The 19,706-nt window shown below is 41.6% G+C and overlaps 1 protein-coding gene across 1 annotated transcript in view; it reads left to right on the forward strand.

Annotated features, from left to right (window-relative positions):
- GADL1 (GAD like acidic amino acid decarboxylase 1) overlaps window positions 1–13,769 on the forward strand; it is a 114,230-nt gene extending 100,461 nt beyond the window's left edge. The window contains exon 14 of the mRNA XM_016198863.2: window positions 12,038–13,769. Within this exon, the coding sequence (XP_016054349.2) occupies window positions 12,038–12,211 (174 nt within the window). The 3' untranslated portion in view covers window positions 12,212–13,769. The remainder of the gene's footprint in view (window positions 1–12,037) is intronic.
- The last annotated feature ends 5,937 nt before the right edge of the window (window positions 13,770–19,706 follow it).

The raw sequence follows: 19,706 nt of genomic DNA on the forward strand, positions 1-19,706 counted from the left end.
TCTTGGTTTTAGCAAAGCAACGTGCTTCTCTGTGACCATTCTGTTTCCCCAACTTGGTCAAGAACTGCGGACTCCAAGAGCCCCTTGCTTCCCTTAGGCTGGCCGTGTAGGAAGTATTCCCTTAGCCAACATCTTGGGGGCTATTTTTCAGATATGCCAAAATGAATAATAGTAATAAATACATTGCCAATCTAATTCACACATGGTCTTTTTAAATGGCAGAGCCCTTTCTGTCAAACAAACTCTTACATAAAACTCCAGTATATAAGATAGGTCCAGTGGAGCTTGGTTTAGGCCAAGAAGGGCCCCATTCACTTTGCTTCCTTCTTGACCCTCTGTGGCTCTTGGTAGCCGTAGCCTCTGGAACACAATTGGAACTCAATTGGAACACCATGACTTCAAGGAAAAGGCAACTTCCAATTGCAGGCAGTAGGTAAAAGAGTATTGAGTGAGTTCTATAAGGAAGAATATATAATTCTTTTGTTAATTTGCTCAAAATGTGCAAACCTAAATGCTGTTGCTTAATACTTATGGTATTCATTGTAAAGAACTCTTTACAAGTGTTTATACTGATTTCAGTGAGGATTACCTATTTTCTCAATATTTTTATGACTAATACAGGAAAAATAATTATTTTTAAATATTCTCATGGTAGCTATCTTTGATTCAGTTAAAAAAAAAAAAAAAAAAAAGGGTAGCCCTGGTCGGTATGGCTCAGTTGGTTGGGTGACGTACTGGGCACCAAGAGGTCACTAGTTTAATCCACAGTCAGGGCACATGCCCAGGTTACAGGTTCGATCCCCGGTACCGGGTATGCAGGAGGCAGCCAATTAATGTACTCCTTACATCGATGCTTCTATCTTTCTCCTCTTCTCCCTTCCTCTCTCTCTAAAAATCAATAAATTATTCTTAAAAAAAATAAAAATAAAAAAAATAAAGCAAGCTACTTGAAACACGTGGTTTTAAAAGTCCAGGTTTTGCCCCTGGGGTGGAAACACCAAGCATTTTAGGATGCACTAGAGCTGAATAAAAAAGTGCAGTGAAACAATATGAAAACTACTATAAATAGGGATTTAAAGAAAAGCCATGGGGAGAGGTGGGTGTAGGTCCTGTGTAAGCACCTAACCCTTGGATGGACAATGAGAATCTGTATTCAAACCAAAAAGGTGAAGAGGGCAATCTGAACTTTAGTTTACTCTGGAAGCAAATTATCAGTGCAAAAAACTCTCAGCAAGACAAGGATGCAGGTGGGTGGTGCCCATAGGTGGTGGCAGCAGGCTGGGTTTAGGCGGGTGGGCACCTCCCTGGGGCATAGGTCAGGTGCCTTGGCAGGCTGAGCGGAGCAAGATGCCTGCGAGGACAGAGCAGCCTCAACCATGGGGTCACTTCCTTTTTCACTTCCTGCCTGGTCAAGACCCAGAATCTGCTGTAAAAACCAACACCTCTGCTACTCAGGAAGCTAAGCCTCGCAGGCCTAATAGGCAGGTTCAGCGCCTCAGAATGATTGCTGTGCCAACACCGGGACCACCGCCCACGTCTGGGCCGGAGCAGCTGCTGGGGTTTTACACGCCTGCCCCCAGCAGCCTCCCCTGGCTGTTGGAGGCCTGTTGGCATGGAATGAGCCCAAAGCCAGAATGTCAGCTGCTGATCGCCACTGCCAAAACTCTAAAGGAAACAGGATTCTCTGCAAAAGTGCCCCTGAGAAAGCCTGTGGGAAAAGGAATCAGAATTTCCGTCCCTTTAGGATGCTCGTGTCACTGCGTGTGTGTGTGAGGTGTGAGTGCAGCGTGCGTGTGGCTGCCACCGAGGGGATCTGACCCACATGGAGCGGCAGTCGTGCTGGGACCACCCCGAGGGCCTCCAAGCTGCGTCCCTGCTGAACCGGCCAGACGCAGCACTTGGACATATTGGGCCCCTGCCCAGAGACCTCGAGAGAAACCAGAGACGCTCCCATTTTCTCCTCTCAGACCCAGTGATACTCTGAATATGTTAAGAATCTTTGAGGAGTCGTTTCACAGTGTATGTGCCCTTTGAAACATCGCATCGCACGCTGTAAATGTATACAATTTGTATTGGCCAATCAGACCTCGGTAAAGGTGGAAAAAATAAAAATAAAACAACAAAGAAAGACTCGAAGATAAACAACAAAACAGTACTTTTTCTCTCTGAGGATCCCATCTACTTTGCTCACCCATCAGTTTAGTCATCTGCTCTGGACCAAAGCAAGAGCAAGAGCTCATGGGAGAAATTGGAGGGATCCAGAAGTGCCAAGACACAGCGTAGGAGGGTCCTTGGAGCACGTGGGGCTCCGATCGGTGTTTCTCAACGGGAGCATGGTGGCATTTGGGGGCAACAGAAGCCTTCCTTAGGCAGGCCTAGTGTAAGCCTTGTGAAACGTTCAGTACCTCTGACCTTCAGACATAAATGCAAACGGCACCCTGAAGTCATGGCAACAATTCAAAATGCTTAGACTCCTTTCCACGTGGCCCTAGAGAGCTGCTACCACCCGTGGCTGAAAAATCCCAAACAACTTTTCATTTTAAGGAACAGATAGGCATCTCCTAACATGGGCTAAAACTTGGGAGTTGGCCCACAACAGTTACCGAGGAGCTGTGAGCTCAGATGGCTGCTGTGGCACAATCGAGTATTAAATGTTTGCTTTATAGAGTGTGTAAAACGTTTACTGTGTCCATTCTTCAGCTAAAGCTCTTGGTTCAGTTTGGTTTGTTTTTATGACTGTTCGTTTCAGCTGCCTTGAATATATGACTGACATTAGGGTTATTGGAACTGCTGTCATCATAATTTCTATGTTGTAAACACCAAATGTGAGGCTTTGGTCTTTGGTCTTGCTGGGATTTGAAACTTTGTTTTTGTGGCTTGGCTCCTCTGCGTTGGAAAGGGTGAAATAGGGATGTCCTTTTAGGCTGAAGCACTCTTCTGTTTGTGCACAACTGATTCTGAGATATCTTTTGGAGGGAAATAAGGCCAAAAATCTATATTTGAGAAAAGGTATGGCCAGGCAAAGTGCGGCCTATTTCTCCATGTTTTGCCAAGCTGAAATGATCTCTTAGTTGCATATGATTTCATGGGCTACAGACCACCAATTTTACATAATTTAAGCTTGGGAGACTTACACCAGTGCAGCTCACCTCTAAATTATAGGGAACGGATATCAGGGGAAATGCGTGAAGGTTGTGCAGAGGAGTAAGAGGAGAATTTGACAGGTAAGGAATAGCAGAAAATATATTGAAAGAAGCAAATGGATTCTTTAAGCAATCAAAACACAGAGTTTTCTTGTTTTCTGAGCCACGGTTAAGTGTTTTGAACACTTTATCAGGTTTTACGATTAGTAGAAAAGTAGGCTAGCAACTTCTTTGAAGGTCACTGGTTTATTTTACTGTAAAACTGACATAAGCAATTCGAGAAGGGGAGAGTCCCAATCTCCATCCCCCTCTTCTCTCGAAATTGTTTTTCCTGTCTTAAACACCTCTCACCTCCCACCCCACCATAGCCTCTTCCAAAGTCCCAGTCAAGCGACTGCCATTCTCCCTGCTCCCAAATTTGCATCATGATAACAAAATCTTGAGGTGCCTGGTAAATATATAGACCACCAGGCCTCTCAGTGAGATTCAAATCCATTTGCTGGGAATTGGGGTCTGAATCCAGGTGATTTATACCTTCAGGCACATTGGGAAGCACCTAATAGAGCTATTCAATGCTTCTTTGATAAAAATGTGAATGCCAGGTCAGCACAAGGAGACTGTCCAATTTTGGACACAATTTCATGACAAATGACCTTTTCGGTATATGACCTTTTCACGTATCCAAAGTAAATTTTGACTTGCAAAATATTTCTGTATCCTGAAAAGTACTTACCCTTACTTACAAAATACTTTACACAACACGTAGAAATTTCTGGAACACTATGGAAACATCCCTGAGCACAATGCATTTCAATGGAAAGCTGCTATCCTCATTCTCGCCCCCTCCCCGCTTCCCCCAACCAAACTGCAGAGATGATCAACAGATATCTTACTTTTTAAAGGAAAAAAAATTTACTTTGTCAGTGTTGGGGAAAACTTGGAACTTAAGCAGAAGATTAACCCAGAATTGGCATAATGTGAGGTGCAAGATTGGATTTCTAAAGCTGCTAACTCATAACGTCTCGGAATTATTGAAATACGGTTTCGATGCTTTGGGGAGAAACAATAAATTACAAGTCATATTTCTGCAGCGCTTTCAAATGCTCATGTCTCAGGAGGTAACATGAAGTGTGTAATAAAAGACTAGGTGTGAATGTAAATCGATTAAGAACAAATTCATTTTAAGAAATTAATAGTACAAGTTCATATTATTGAGTGCCTAGCAGATGCCAAATTCTGTGCTTGGTGCATCCACATATATTATTTCATTTAGTCCACATAACAATCCTACAAGGGAAAATCAATCCTACGGTGGGGGGGGGGGGGGGGAGGGGTGACTATCAGTTCTCAACAGGAGAATGAGTTCCAGAGGAGTTAAGTATTTGCCCAAAGTCACACAGAATTTTAGGAATTGGGTCCCTGGTCTATTGGTCTATGCATGGTTAGTCTAAACTCTATAGCAGCATCTAAACTAACCTACAACCATGAAAAACTGTTCTATTGATAATTCCAGGTATAAATTTGAGGCTGCCCTGAGGAAACTGGATATTTGGTCCCTAATGTGAACCGAGCTAGTGTATTTAGACATCAGCGAAATAAGCATGAGGGGCGTAGGAACTGAATAGAGGAATATAAAAATATTTGCTAGTTTTTAAAACTGACTCCAAAATACAAAGAAATACGGCAAAAGCAAACATAATGAACGATTGTGTTAGCTTAGCCGCCACAGCGCAACTGAAATATTCTATAATCATATGTTTTCAGTTAGGATGGCAGGTGCATTTGAATGTTTGATCTGATATATGCTGTAGAACCTCCAAAGCACCTTGAGGCACACAGTCCCCACTAGTCCACACTGCCCACCATGAAGAAAAGCTTCAAGTGCCATGATGCCCAAATGCCCTCATCTTTGGCACCTAAGAGAGTGGTCTACATGACCGTTCTCATTTCAGACCTGCAGAGAAATTAAATGTGTTGCTCAAGGACATGCAGTTGGAAGGAAACATCCCAACTCAGGGCTCCATTTCCTTTCCAGAGTTTGTGCTCTCAACTTTTCTTGAATGAGAATATTAATCTCCATCATGTCCTATCTGCTTGCTCAGAGCATTACATGCTGCACCTACAGTCTCATAGTCCATCTGGTATCAATTTTATTATCACCTCCTGCCTAGAGGTAAAGGAAGCTGGGGCACTGGGAGCTCAAATTATTTGTCTGATCTCATGTAGCTAAATGTCTGCTTAGAACATTTCATGCCATCCATGAGCTAGATTTTAAAATTCTACTCAGGAGAACACTCCTCAAGTTAACATGGAAGAGGGGCTTATTTGGAACCCAGATTATTTAGGAAAAATAATTTGTGACTGTTCAAGAATAGCGGTGTTGGGAGAAAGCCACAGTGGCGACCCTGCTCCCCCATCTGTGGCTCTGATTCCATGCTCTGTTGGAGATGGAGAGTCCAGAAGACCTTGGTCATTGCTTGGCTCAAGGCAGAATTTCTGAAAGAAGCCCAATGAACATAATTTCCTATGTGTTCTTTCCTTTGAAAGGTATATTTTACATATCATAATGTTTTTTTTTCATTTTGACCAGAAAGTTGATATATGATATCCAAAAATCCATCTTATCACCCATTTATGTTCAGCCTAGGAGCTCCAAATAGTCTTAACATTTTTAAGCAGTTGAAAAGTAATCAAAAGCAGTATAAATTTTATGACATGTGTAAATCACATGATATTAAATTTCATTGTCCTTAAATGAAGTTTTATTGGAACATAGTCATACTCATTTCTTTATATATTGTCTAGGGCTGCTTTCATGCTCAATGGCAGAGTTGACAATTTGCAACAGAGATTGTATGACTTACAAAGCCTAAAACATTTATTACTTGGTGCTTTACAGAAAATAAAGTATGCCACCCCAGATCTGAAACGACTAACATTCAAGTATAGCAGCTGAATTAGCCCCCACTGTATTGCTTTCTCAGTATTTATTTTGCTTACCATGTATTGCGATGCATAGCTTTGGCATGGCTCTAAACTCTGTTTTGGAGACTACAGAAGAGGAAAATTATGAAGTATAGTGTCGATCTAGGGAAATTAATAACTCTTTTAATTGTCTTTTTATATAGATAAAAAATATTGTAGATATTTTTCCACATTTGATACAACTCTCTTTTAGGTAAGATAATCTTAGGGGGAAAATGTTGATTACAGTAAAATTCTCTCATAGTTTATTCTTCAGTTTTTACACTCCTTGCCCATCTCATGCTCTGCCCACATGGTTCGCAAATTATTCAGTTAGCCTCCTCAAAGAATCATTGCTTCCTCGGAGACAATGGAATGTAGATTAATTAATCTGAAATTGAGACGGCAGCTCTCAAATCTGGAGTTTGAGGAGCGTGGTTCATGGTTTAGGGGGGAATTTAGCAAAACACGAGATTGGATTTTTTAGAAGCTCTGAATGGTATTGCTAAAGCTTCTAGAGCCAGAGTGGAGACTTACAGTCTTTGTGCCTCATATTTGCTGCAAAAGGATCACCTCCTTTAAATGTGGGTTTGTCTTCTCAGCCACCTGGTTGCTGTGCTGCCCCTATTAACAGGTGATAAATGTGACTGTTTCATCCTCATAGCAAATGATGGAAAAGATTGTCCAAAGTCCTAAAGTCTAGGACATTTGAACCATCTATTCCTACAATTCCCGGACTAGACTTTGAAGAGCTGAGGTAGAGGTTTCGTGATCGGGGTCCATGGTTTCACTGAAATGCCACCACAACTGAAGCAGTTCCACGATGTAACAATCGGGAAAGGTTTAGGTAAATTAGAGCGCAGGGGCATGGTGGGACACAAAGCACCATTCGAAATGCAGTGAAGACCTTGCCCCTCGCAGAATGAGCATTCAGCACCACGAGAAGATGGGCGGCTCAAGTGACACACCGGCAGGAGCCAAGGGACTGACAGGAGAGCAGCGGTCCTCCCGGCGTGGGCTCCAGCCTCGTGCAGATCCATGACCCTGGTGGTACCAGAGTGCGATAAAAAAGCATGGAAATCGAGGGTTACTCTTTAGAAACTTTTATAGCAATAGTAACTCTACTGTTGAATTTAAAAATAAAGAACAAAATTGGGCTTGTATATTTTGTCTTTTTTATTTTATTTAGTAATCCAATTTTATTTAGCAATTCACCTTTATAGTATTTCACAAAAGTATGTATGGAATGCATTGGAAAAAACAAACTTCCTCACAGATAGTTTGAGAAACACTTTCTATACTGGAAAAAAAAGAATGTGTTGCTGTTAACATTAAGGATATAACACATTTTTCAAAAGAAATGTCTTTTTATGGACATTGCAATTTTATTTTGATAAAGAGGCGATTACGGGGCCTGGTCAGTTATTACTCGCTGTCAAATTACTATGCTTGGCCAGAATGAGAGAACTGTTTTAGTCATTTATTTTTTTCCTTGGGTTTAAGCAACTTTTAAATATCAAATGCTATTTCACGCTGCAGGGGTGTGACAAGAAAATTCTGTTTAAATGGCTAAATCGTTGCTGGGACATTATTTTAGGGGGGAAACAGCAATCCTACGGAAAACATGTCGATTGAGTTGCTGTGCAACCAGATGGAAACGTCAGGATCTTCCTCCACTTGAGATGCAGGGACCTGCGCGCTGGGGCGTGAGAGGAACTCGATTTACAATTCGAAGGAAAACCGGCAGTAAAATAATTGAGAGCCAGGACGCAATCTCACTCCTGCCAAATTGCTTTCCTCCATGCGTGCTCCATTTAGGGACACTCTTTGGATTCTTACATTTAGTTTGTGCATATTTTCTTTCCCCTGGTGAATATTCTGTCCTGTTGGATGAGGGCCGTTTCTCTGCTGTGATCAGCAAAAGAGAATTTCCAAGTTACCCAGCCCGGGATTGTGCCTGGAGCTTCATAAACAGGAAAGTTTGATATGTTTTTAAGTGCGAAGGCGATAAGCTGGCTGTTAATGAGAATGTTGTTGGTCCCCAAATTGCAAAAACACGGGTTCCTTTCAAATAAGCTTTAATTTGAGTTCACGGGAATCAGACATGTGAAGGCTGATTGCAAATTGTAGGGAGTTGGTTCAATATTTGTTAACAACCACCACTACTGCTACCACAATTAGAATTTGTGACAAGAGATTTAATGAATATCGACCTGGGTGTTGCTTATGGCTTGCTTTCCCCATGAACTATTCATACACAAAGAAGGCCTTCCCCTCTTGCCTAGGATTGATTACCTCCAGGAATTCATCTTATATTCATGGCTCATACATAAAATGTTTGTGGGGTTGTCACTTAATTCGTTCCCTGAGTCACATCAACGTTGAGTCATTTATTTATCATTTTTGAAAGGCAGTGACAGAATTTGGCTGAGAAGTTTGGTTCTTATGCCATCGTTTTGCCCACGGGAGAATATTCTTCTGCCTTCCACAAGAGCAAGAATTTAAAGATCAAAAATACCTTTATATTGAAATATTGAGAGGCCATCTTACTTTTACCTTTCCCGCTCATATTAGAAAGTATGTTTGCTCACAAGAAATGCGATCCGAACAGATTTGTTTTCGATTGCCTCTGACACATTGATGAGCTGGAATCGAAATTCCAATGCTCTCTGAAGGGAAGGCGTAAAAAAATATCATTTGGGGGGAAGAACAGAGGTATTGAAAAGTAAGCAGAAGTAGACAGTGCAAATGAGCTTTGAGCCAAGAGCATGTTTGTTTTAAATTTAAATTGGCTATAAGCCAGGGCCACTTATACCCTGGGTATCCAGAGGAGGGTGGAGATAAATGTGTAGGGAATTTTTATTTCAAAATAATACATCTACAGAACCACATCTATAAGCTCTAAAATGGATAGTCTCTGACTTTCCTGGCCAGACATTTGGCCCTGGTGACCCCGGTCTTCCTAATATCGATCAGCACTGGCACTACTGTGTTTTCCTCCCCTATCCTCAGTTTACATCAAGAGGCCTTTTGTTCTTCAAAGTAAAAATAAATGTGTCTTTGTTATTGTCTAAGTCACACCACAGTTCTGCATTGCTCTGTGACAACACACACACACACACACACACTAACAACCGAGTATTTTAAGAGCAGTGAATGACAAATGGTGGGTTAGAAGTTTAAATCATGTGTGGTTGTGCACACACATGCACATACACACATTCAGATGTGCACACACACATACACCCACTCACATCCACACCCACACCCGCACCAGAAACCTCCAACTAAGGTGATAAAGATTGGTTAGTTAAAGCAGATTACCCTAGAAAACCATGTGATTTTAACTTAAAACACATCTATGTGCCTTTATTTCCCCACCTTCTGATGGGAAGGTTTGTTGTTTCTGCTTTTTGTTTTCCCCATCAAGTGCAGGTTTCCAAATGCTTTCCAAAAGCCAGCGAGGCTTTCCTCGAGTGGAGGTCTGATGATTAGAGGGCCTCCACTGTTTTGCACAAACTACGCTGGTCAGAAATCACCCGCCATATCCAGCTCAGGTTTCTTTAAGTGGCGTGAGTGCAGGGCACCTGTGTAGCCACCTGTGTCTAGAAGCAGCCTGGACTCGCAATGTTTTGTTTTAAAGCCTTCACAAAATATTCTCTTAACACACCTGACTTTCAGCACTGCTTAGCAGTCCCCTTTTATCTAGTCTTTCCAAAGGATTCAACTTAGTTTTTTTGTCTGTTTGTTTGTTTTTAAATATATCTTTCTTGATCTCAGAAAGAGGAAGTGAGAGGGGGAGAGAGAGAGAAACATCAATGATGAGAGTCATTGATCGGCTGCCTCCTGCACGCCCCGGACTGGGGATGGAGCCCGCAACCCGGGCATGTGCCCTGACCGGGAATCGAACCGTGATCTCGTGGATCCTAGGTCGATGCTCAACCGCTGAGCCACACCTGGCCGGGCTCAACTTAGTTTTTATGGAAGGCACTCTCTTTTTGAACTAACCTTACATTGGCTTAATATAATTTCACTAGATTTTATCATTCTAATAACAAATGATACTTGCATAAAGAGCTATGGAAGAAAACTCAACTAATGCTTGGAGCATTCAAAATCAAGTGTTTCTAACAGGTATGCATAGACATTGCAGTTACCTACCAGCTTCCAGCTTTCAAAATCCACCGATCATTTGTCAATAATTTTTGCAAAGAGATTGGAAGTAGTTTATTTAACCCTTGTTTCCTGATCTCTAAAAAGCTCAGAATGAAATTTGTGACACATTTCCGGATATTTATAGAATATGAGGGTTCTAACTTTTTCCCTACCTTGACCTTTGACTTCATCTTTTTTTACATTTTTTTTTTTTTTACGCTCACATATTTTCTTTTCGTGTCCCGTTAGACCAGGGGAGCCCCAATCTTTTGCTAGAATGTCAATGTGATTGTGCTTGATAGGTGTTTGTTTTTGCTGTTGTGGGCATGGTGTGGTCCATGTTCTGCAAGATTCATGTTGTGAAATTAGCACCCCAGGAATAATGTACTTAGTCAAATTTATCCTTGAACATCCCTTGAGAAGGCTCTATGGCTAAGCCCCACCCATCATCTCAGCAGAGGTCTAAAACCCTTAGTTTTCCCATCAGCTTTGGGATAGGTCAAGACTATGTTGAGTGTCAAGTGAAGTAGGTTCACATGTCTTCAGGGGTGTGTCTAACAAAACATAGGTATGTCTAAAACTAGAGAGGTGTGGGATGGTCACACTAGGAGAGAGGCTCATGGGAACTGACATTTACACCTGTCACCTGAGGGATTTATAGCACATTGTGCCTGGTGTTATTTATGTGTGCATTCCTCCCTTATGGGTTAGCTAAGGCTCACCTTTCTGAGAAAATGGAGACAGAAACTCATTATGTTCCCTTTCCACATATTCAATATGATGCGCTATGAAACTTTTACAGAGGTAAAGTCAGATGAAAATGGAAAACCTTTGCTTGCATTTCCAAGCCAGTAAGAACACTCTCTTAATGTTTCTAAGTTGGTGTTTCAAAAATTAACTTCGCTATTTCAAGTTTATAAGCTAGTTCTTGGGTGGTCATGCTGCTGATGTGAAAATGGACTCATTTTCTCATGTGGTGGTTCTTAAATTGGACTAATTTCTTCAAACATTAAACTTTTAGAGGCATTTGTGCATTTGGATTATCAGGGCCCGCTCTTCTTGTATTAGCTGGTAATCTTTAAAATATAGGCTTCCTAATTTATTAGTAACATCACACCTCTTAATAACAGAGTGTTTATGTTTCACACATGTCCTATTAATAAACTAATAAACTGTTAGTCTTCAAAATAGACCTGCACTTAATTTCTGGATTAGTGTTTTTCTTGGTTGACTATCAATGCAAGGCTGTTATTTTGTGGGGTTCTTTTTTCCCATTTGTGACTACTTTTATTTTATTCAAGATGCCTGAACTGGAGTCCATTTTTAGTTCAGACAAATTTGGGAATGTAACATTTGACACTTTTGAGACTTGACGCCTGAGGACACCTGATTTGTTTTTAATGAGACATCATTGCATAATGCTTTAGGTTTTAGAGTGTGGGCTTGGCTCTCCTGTTTACTGAAATGGGACCTCAGGCTGTTTATTTAACCTATGCACCTCAATCTCCTTATCTATAAATGTGCCTATTAGTAGCAGTATCTCCCTCATGTGGTTATTATGAAGATTAAATGAATCATATATTTAAAGCACTGAATCAGTTCTCATATGTTATGAGTTCTCAATAGATTCTTAATAATGTCAACCTGGCTGTATACATGGGAATGGGATCCACAACAGTGGATGCCCAGTAAATACCAAATGACTGGGTACAATGAGTCGTGATGCCTTGTGTTCTGGTCTTTCACCTCCGCCCATCATCTCTCCACCCGTGCAGGTGGCCCCAGCCATCAAGGAGAAAATGATGAAGAAGGGAAGCCTGATGCTGGGCTACCAGCCCCACCGGGGGAAGGTCAACTTCTTCCGCCAGGTGGTGATCAGCCCTCAAGTGAGCCGGGAAGACATGGACTTCCTCCTGGATGAGATAGACCTCCTGGGCAGAGACATGTAGCTGTGGCTTTTGGTCCCCCAGAGGCACGGGTTCTGTCCCTGGGAGGGTTACAGATCCAGGGTGTCTGGGGACACATAGGCGATTACAGCCTTTCTGATGAGAAATAGGAAACATACCCCATCCAGTCCCAGCAAAACCAAAATGCTAAGTGAATAGTGTTCAGGACTCTAGCTGCCTGGGCACTACTGTAGCTATAAAAGAGGAAATGAAAAATGGATTTTCTCAAGGATTGTCCCTGGGACAAAGAATCATAGAGGGTTTAGAAAGTACCATGTGGTGCCTGGAATCTAAGCGTTCGTTGCTCTTTAGAGAACTTATAAATTAATACTTTAAAGCTGAGGTTCTCTAGACGAGCAGCATGAGCATCACCTGAGGACTTGTTTAAAATGCAGATTCTTAGCCCCGCCTCAGACCTACTGAATCTGAAACTAGCAGTAGAGCCCAGTCTTCCTGCTGGATTTGAAGGAAAGGAACCTTCCCCATGGTTCTGAGACAAGGTAAGATCTGAGAACCAGCGTTTTAGTGAAACCTTGTAATGACTGAAGAATCGTTTTGATGTTTTGCCAGCAAAGGAATATCTAATATTTCAGTGGTCCCTGAGCCAGTCTTTGAAAATAGAGCTGTGGCATCGATAGCACAAATGTTTAGCTGCATCAGAAGTATATCAAAGCTATTTTTTAAAAGAGAGACTATATAAGATGCTTACTTTATAAAGATGTATCTTTTATGCAGGCTGAATGTTTATTCTCAAAAGTTGAAATGAACTGTTATCTATTCTAAATTACTTAGAGGTAAGGAAAAAAGACAAACACTTTGTAGCATGGCCCTTTAAATCAAAGCAATAGTCCTAATTCGCTTCTGAAAGTCATTGCACTGTTAGTTTGGCATGGACATTAGATATATATGTCTCTAACTATGTACCTCGTTTAGCTTGAGGGGCCCATTTCTTAGCTTGCTCTCGGCTTGTAGGATAAACCAGAATGCAGTCCACGGCGATACATTCCCTTTCTCAAGCTTTGAAATGTCAGTGTAGACTATTAAGTGGTTTATATCGAGCAGAGAATCTGGGAATTAGAGGCCTTTCAGTGCAAACACTGCCTCCATTTGCCCGCTGGGAGTAGGTGACGGTAGTTCTGCCCCTTATCCTGCCCCTAGATTTCTTGGATAATCTTATTTGACTAAGAAATAAGCAAAATCAGAGGTGCGGTTGCGGAGTTCCACTAGGTAAAATTATGAATCTAACTGGAGCGTCAATTTGGAAGGCAAATGATTGGAGAGTGGTCAAGTGTTAGACTTAGCACATTCAATAGCCCTTTGGTACTCCATTGTGTCGTTTAAATTTTGAAAATCAAATATGTACTCTTTGCTTTTATTCCATATTTTCATTTGAGGGTGTGTGGTTTCTTAATATCTCCACTGGTCAAAGAATTACTTCAGTTTCTGGTGTTAGGTATTTGTGTGTGCACGTATGTTTTGCATTTCTCGTTGCCTTTTGTTTTAGTCTCTTTATAACGTGTTGCTGAAATTGATGTTTGCGATAATTTGGGTTTCATGAAATAAAAAGCAACACTGGCACACACTTAGTGTTGTTTTCTTTTCCTCTCATCTCCTCTTTACTAAACTGTACCAATACGGTTTAGAAGTGGTATGGTCTCGGTTGGCATTTTAGCTAAATAATTGAGAGACTAGTAGGTTGCAAGCTGGTTTTTGTTAACACCTTGAATGAAATGGAAAGAGCAGTTGGAGCAAAGTGTGGATTTGCCTCTTGTTTAGTCTTTTAGGCAAGGCATGGGAAACTCAATAGCCACAGCTCAGCTGAGCCTTTTTTTAAGAGATGAAAGTTCCTTGATCAATTAAAAAGCAGCTGCTACCAGGTAGTTTCAAAAGTCCATTTTGTTCTTTAAATGTCAAGATATACAACACAATCAGGTATTGACTGAATAGTCAAGAGTAACTTTTGGATCAAAGGTTAGTTATAATTCATTCACTCATTAAACATATTGATAGTTGCCCTACTCTGTTCCAGGCACTTATCTCAGTGCTGGGGACATGCAGTGAATGAAATAGAAAAAGTCCCTGTTCTTCTGCAGCTTCAAATGTAGTTGCGGCAAACAATCAACAAATATATAACAAGTCAGGCGGTAATAAGTAATTTGAAGAAAACTTAAAGAGAGTAAAGAAGGTATGAAAATGAGAGCAGGGTGTGCTTTTGGAGAAAAGTGGGTAGGCAGGGCCTCTCTGTAAGGCACCACGTGAGTGGAGACGAAGAAGGTGAGGGAGAGAATTGTGTGGGTACCGGGGGGCAGGGTGTTCCAGGTGGAGGGTATGGTACGCCAAAGGCCTGAGGAGCTGCATTCGTGGTTCTCCCAAGGACCGGCATGGAGGTAAGCATGGCTTGAGCCGACGGAATCGCTGGGCAAGTGGTAGGTGAGGAAGTCAGAGAAATATCTGCGAGTCAGTGCGCCGGGCCTTGAAGGTGAGGACCTAGAGTTAGATGGAAAGACGCTAGAGAATCTGAAGAAGGCACTGAGTGATTCAACTTGTATTTTTATTTTATTTTATTTATTATTTTTATTAAATTTTATTGGGGTGACAATGGTTCATAAAACTGTACAGGTTTCAAGTGTATAGCTCAACAAAACGTCATCTGCACACTGCATCATGCACCCATCGCCCTAAGCAAAGTCTCTTTCCATCCCATTCCCCCCACCCTTTGCTACCTCCACCTACCCCCGCCCCCCTTTTCCTTTGGCTATAACCATACTGTTGTCTGGGTCTGTGTTTTATATATATGTTTTTTATTTATTTATTTTTGGTTAATCCCTTCACCTTCTTTCATCCATCACCCCTACACCCTTCTCCTCTGACAGCTGTCAGTCTGTTCCATGTATCTATGCCTCTATTTCTATCTTGTTCATTAGTTTATTTTGTTTATTAGATTCCACATATAAGTACGATCATATGGTATTTGTCTTTCTCTGACTGGCTTATTTCACTCAGCGTAATAATCTTCTAGGTCCATCCATGCTGTCACAAAAGGTAAGATTTCCAATTTTTTTATGGTGGAGTAGTATTCCATGGTGTAAATGTACCACAGCTTTTTTATCCACTCTTCTATTGACGGGTACTTGGGCTGTTTCCAGATCTTGACTATTGTAAATAGCTGCAATAAACATAGGGGTGCATATATTCTTTCGAATTAGTGTTTCGGGTTTCTTCGAACATATTCGCAGAAGTAGGATCACTGGGTCAAAAGGCAGTTTCATTTTTAATTTTTTGAGGAAACTCCGTACTGTTTTCCATAGTGGCTGTACCAGTTTGCATTCTCAACTTGTATTTTGGAAGGATCACTTGGAATACTGCTGGAGAGTAGGGCGTATGTGGGCAAGAGTGAACTCGGAGTGACCAAATAGGAAGCAATAGCAACTGTTTGAACAAGAAATCATGATAGTTTATACTACGGTTATAGTGAAGGAAGCAGTGCTGAGGCCCAGTTTTGCAGGCATTTAAAGGTAGAGTTGATGGAGTTGGCTAATTAAGTGGAGTGTTCAAAGAGAAATGAGGAATTAAGAATAGTTTCATATGTTTCTGGCCTGGACAACTGCCTCCTTACTGCATCCATGCAGTGATTCTGGGCATTGTCCAATCTGCCCACCAAACTATAACCAGATTAAAACAAAAAACTGATCCTATCTTTCACTTTCTTAAAAATTTTCAATGACTTTGTTTGTTCTTGGGATTGAAAATTGCCAACTTTGTCAAAAGACCATCAAAAACCTCTTGGTTAAGCAAAGCTAAGTTAATTAGCCCTACTGAGTACGGGAGAGCATTGCCTTGAAAAAAATCTTCGTGGTGTTTCACAAGGGGGAAGTTGGGGGATGATATTTACATGCTTCCGGTCTGTGCTCAAGGGGCTTAAGGTGGGTCTTTCAAGGCAAACTGATTGGGACACAGTTCATCAGGTAATATTTTAGGATTGGTGGGCACAGCAAGGTGAGAATCTTGACACAAGCCCCGATTAATAAGTTGTCCTGTGATAAGCAGGCTGTTTCTGCAAGTGAGCACTCTTTTGTCCTGATGGGAGAGATGAGTCAAGAGTTTGTCTAGATAAATTGGTTGGCAGGAATTTGCTAAAGCAAACAGGAGCATTGTTCATTGGTTTCCAGTCTTAACTTTCTGAGCTAGAATCTCCTGAGACAAACGGTTAACTCATGTTGACATAAGTGATCTCAGCCCTGATAGGTGAGCTGTAGAGACGCAAGTGAATTCAATTCTCAGGATAAAGATCATGTTCTGCACGTGGCTGCCGAGGCCCAGCACCCTTCCAACCCCCATGCCGTTTAGCATTGCGATGCTTCCCTCCTGCTGAGGGCAGAAAAATGAGTCTTCTTTCAGATCCCACCCCCTTCTTTACCCTGCACATCAAACCTTTGGATGTAATGCTCCCTTTTTCTTCAATGCTATTTCCCTCTTCACCTAACTAAATATCTGCTTACAGCTCATATTTCAGATTGATTCTCGGTTTCTTAGAAATGCCTCTGTCTGCCCTCCAGCTCTCCAAAAGGGACTCTGCACCAATATAAGCTCTCTGTAATTTTCTTAAAATATGCACATCACTCTTTGCAATTATATATCTCTGTGCATTTAAAAAATTAAGATTTAATGTCCACTGGAGACTTAGTACATAATCATCACTCAATAGATAATTGTAAAAATAAGGAAGGTTGGCAGGGAGGTGCATTAATTTGCCTTTGGAGATAACTTCTTTATTTAGGGGAACACTTGGCACATAAAGGTAAAACAGCTAACCCATGTCTTAGAGGAAACTCTAACCTTTAATTTTAAAACATATGCTACAAACCGTGATATTGTATGTTCAGGATAGTAAATGTGCCCCGGAAGGAAAAAAAGAATGCTTCTCCTGTTGTCTGCATGGTTATCCTCTGTCATTTAATCACACCTGTATTATTGACTGTTAAACTTGTGAATGCTGTTTGAGTTTAAATTCAGCATTAGCATTTTAAGAAATCACATTTAGTATCTGTTAGTGAAGATGTACAATTTGTGAGTGTTTTCATTTCTTCCCACAATACTCATATGTAAAGGGTATAATTTCCTAACACAGAATCTGTGTTGTCAACGTAAAACTTGTCTCATTAAACAAAACCACAGGTCTTGCCTGCGTGACAGCTTCCTCCTGAACTCTCTGTGGCAAGAGCAGAGGCATTCCTTGCAGGAGCCGTGACTCAGCATGGTCCATAGGGGAGCTGACGTGCAGGCGCATTCTAACAAAGCTGGTTCTGTTGCAAAGGCAGGGTCCATTCCCCAACCAGAAAGAGTTGGAGAAAATATACTGCTTCCCCGGTTTGAGAAAGATTTTCAGCTGATGCCATTCAGTCCCAAACAAGTTCAAGTGTGGAGGCCGGGAGTCTGAAAGGATTTCAGCTAAATAGGAACACCATTATCTTTCTAGGCATCCCTTCCCCACCCTCCTACTTGAAGGGATCCCGAGTACCCTGAGCAATGAAAAGGGCTTACCCACACAAGACTTCAGATAATGAACCGTAGTCTGTATTTTATTTTTAAATGCTTTAGTATATACATTTAATATATATGTGTGTGTATATGATAACTTGAATATACTTTGCTAGGATGGGTGGCTGCTCCAATCTCAAAAAATATTCCAGGCTCATATACAATCACAAGTCACACTCCAGAGACTGTAAATTCAAGAATTTCACCTACCTTTATTTATTAATAAGCGAAGTTGTATTATCATGATGGATGTACAAATAGGTGTTTGCTGGTGAAATTGCTTGTGTTCAAGATGCGTGAATGGGCTACAAATATTATGAAAATTTTATTTTCACATGAACAGAATCCAGCTGACTCAGAAGTCTGGGTCCTTCAAAATGGTATTCGAGGTCTACTCCTAAAAAAGAGTCTGGGTACTGATTTGAAAGATTCTGGTTGTTGACTATCAACTGCAAAATTGCACTTAAAGAGAGATTTGGGATTTTTTTGAGGTTATGGAATAGTCGGTGTGATTTCTTTAGTGCCTTCTACAACTTGCTTTTCATTAAAACCTGCTAGTGAGGTTGTTGGGGAGTACTGTAGCCTTGATTTGCTTCTGACCATTGGAAGCTACTGATTCCCAAAAGAGTCTGTTCATCACGAAGGGAAAATTTGACTTAGGTTAATTCACAGCAGATGAGGCCCGAGAAAAATCTCTGGGGGCACTGGAGCCACTCCTTGTTGAAATTCAGTGGGCAGCAGGCTCCTATGAATGGAGCTTCCCACCAGATACTTAGTGTGGGGAGACCCATGATGCTTACACGAGTAGATCCTGGAGGTTCTGGAGTTTCTGACGTTGTGTCCACATTGTTCCCATGGGCTGACAATTTAAGGCCCCACTCTAATGAGGTCTAGGTGTTCTCAGGATTATGACTTCATTCCAGCCTGCGTGGTTCCTCCAGGTCTGCAGCACACTGGCCCCAGCCCCATGAACATTGGTCTGTGTCATAGTCCCTTTATCTTGCTGCAAGTAGGGAATTTTGACTAGACTCGGTGGTGTAGACAAAAGAAGCCTTGTTCTGATGAGCCCTGTCTTCCTCCTTGCTTTGAGTCCACTACAAGCTTTTGGAATTCAGAAGGGCCGTTTCTTCTTTTTAGCTTTAATAAACCTACTTAGAAATCACCATGCCCCACTCACTAGATCATTCCCCATGGCCCAGCCTGATGGGCACAAGAAGGAATGTCATGAATTAAACTCACTTGTATACATATCTCCCAAGCCCTATTCAGAATCTCCGGGGTCAGATAGATTTAGAAGTCTAGACATTTGCGGGATTTTTAGGAAGCTAGTAAGATGGACATTATGCAAGACCTAAAGTGCGGTGTAGGGGACGACCCCATAACTAAACACATTATTAACGTGTCTGCCAAATAACATAAATATTCACCCTAAGTGGGATAAGTAACAACCATAAGTAGCCTCACATCAGCTTTAGAATAAGGACATTTACTTAGATTTTTCAGCGCGTCTTGATTTGAAATAGCAAATAGGGGTTGTGGGCCTGCGTTCCCTCAGCCCAGCCATAAGCGCGTGTCTGCCACCCTATGCTCTTCATGGTGTTTCTTCAGGGTCATCAACCGCGAAAGAAGCTGCTGTCCCAGCAGACCTGGGAGATTTCGGAAATGGTTGAGCACAGACTCAATAAAACTATCAGAAGTATGACTCCCTTTATCATTCTTGAGGCCGTGCGATGCATGCAAATCAGCCTGGTGTGTTCTTTCCTGGCCGCGTGTGAACACTCACTCTCATTATGGGAAAATCGTCAATTTGGCTTCCCTTTCTTTCAAGCGTTAGGGAGATGGAAGGCGAATGCTGCCTTCCCCAGGGAGGGTTTGAAGGCTAAGGGAGCTGGTTATTCCGTTGCTAATAATCCAGGCTCCGAGTTGCTGGGCTACCAAATCTGTGGGGCAAAGAGCAGGA

Source organism: Miniopterus natalensis, chromosome 15 (assembly GCF_054644295.1).
Source record: "Miniopterus natalensis isolate mMinNat1 chromosome 15, mMinNat1.hap1, whole genome shotgun sequence".
Lineage (NCBI taxonomy): Eukaryota > Metazoa > Chordata > Mammalia > Chiroptera > Miniopteridae > Miniopterus > Miniopterus natalensis.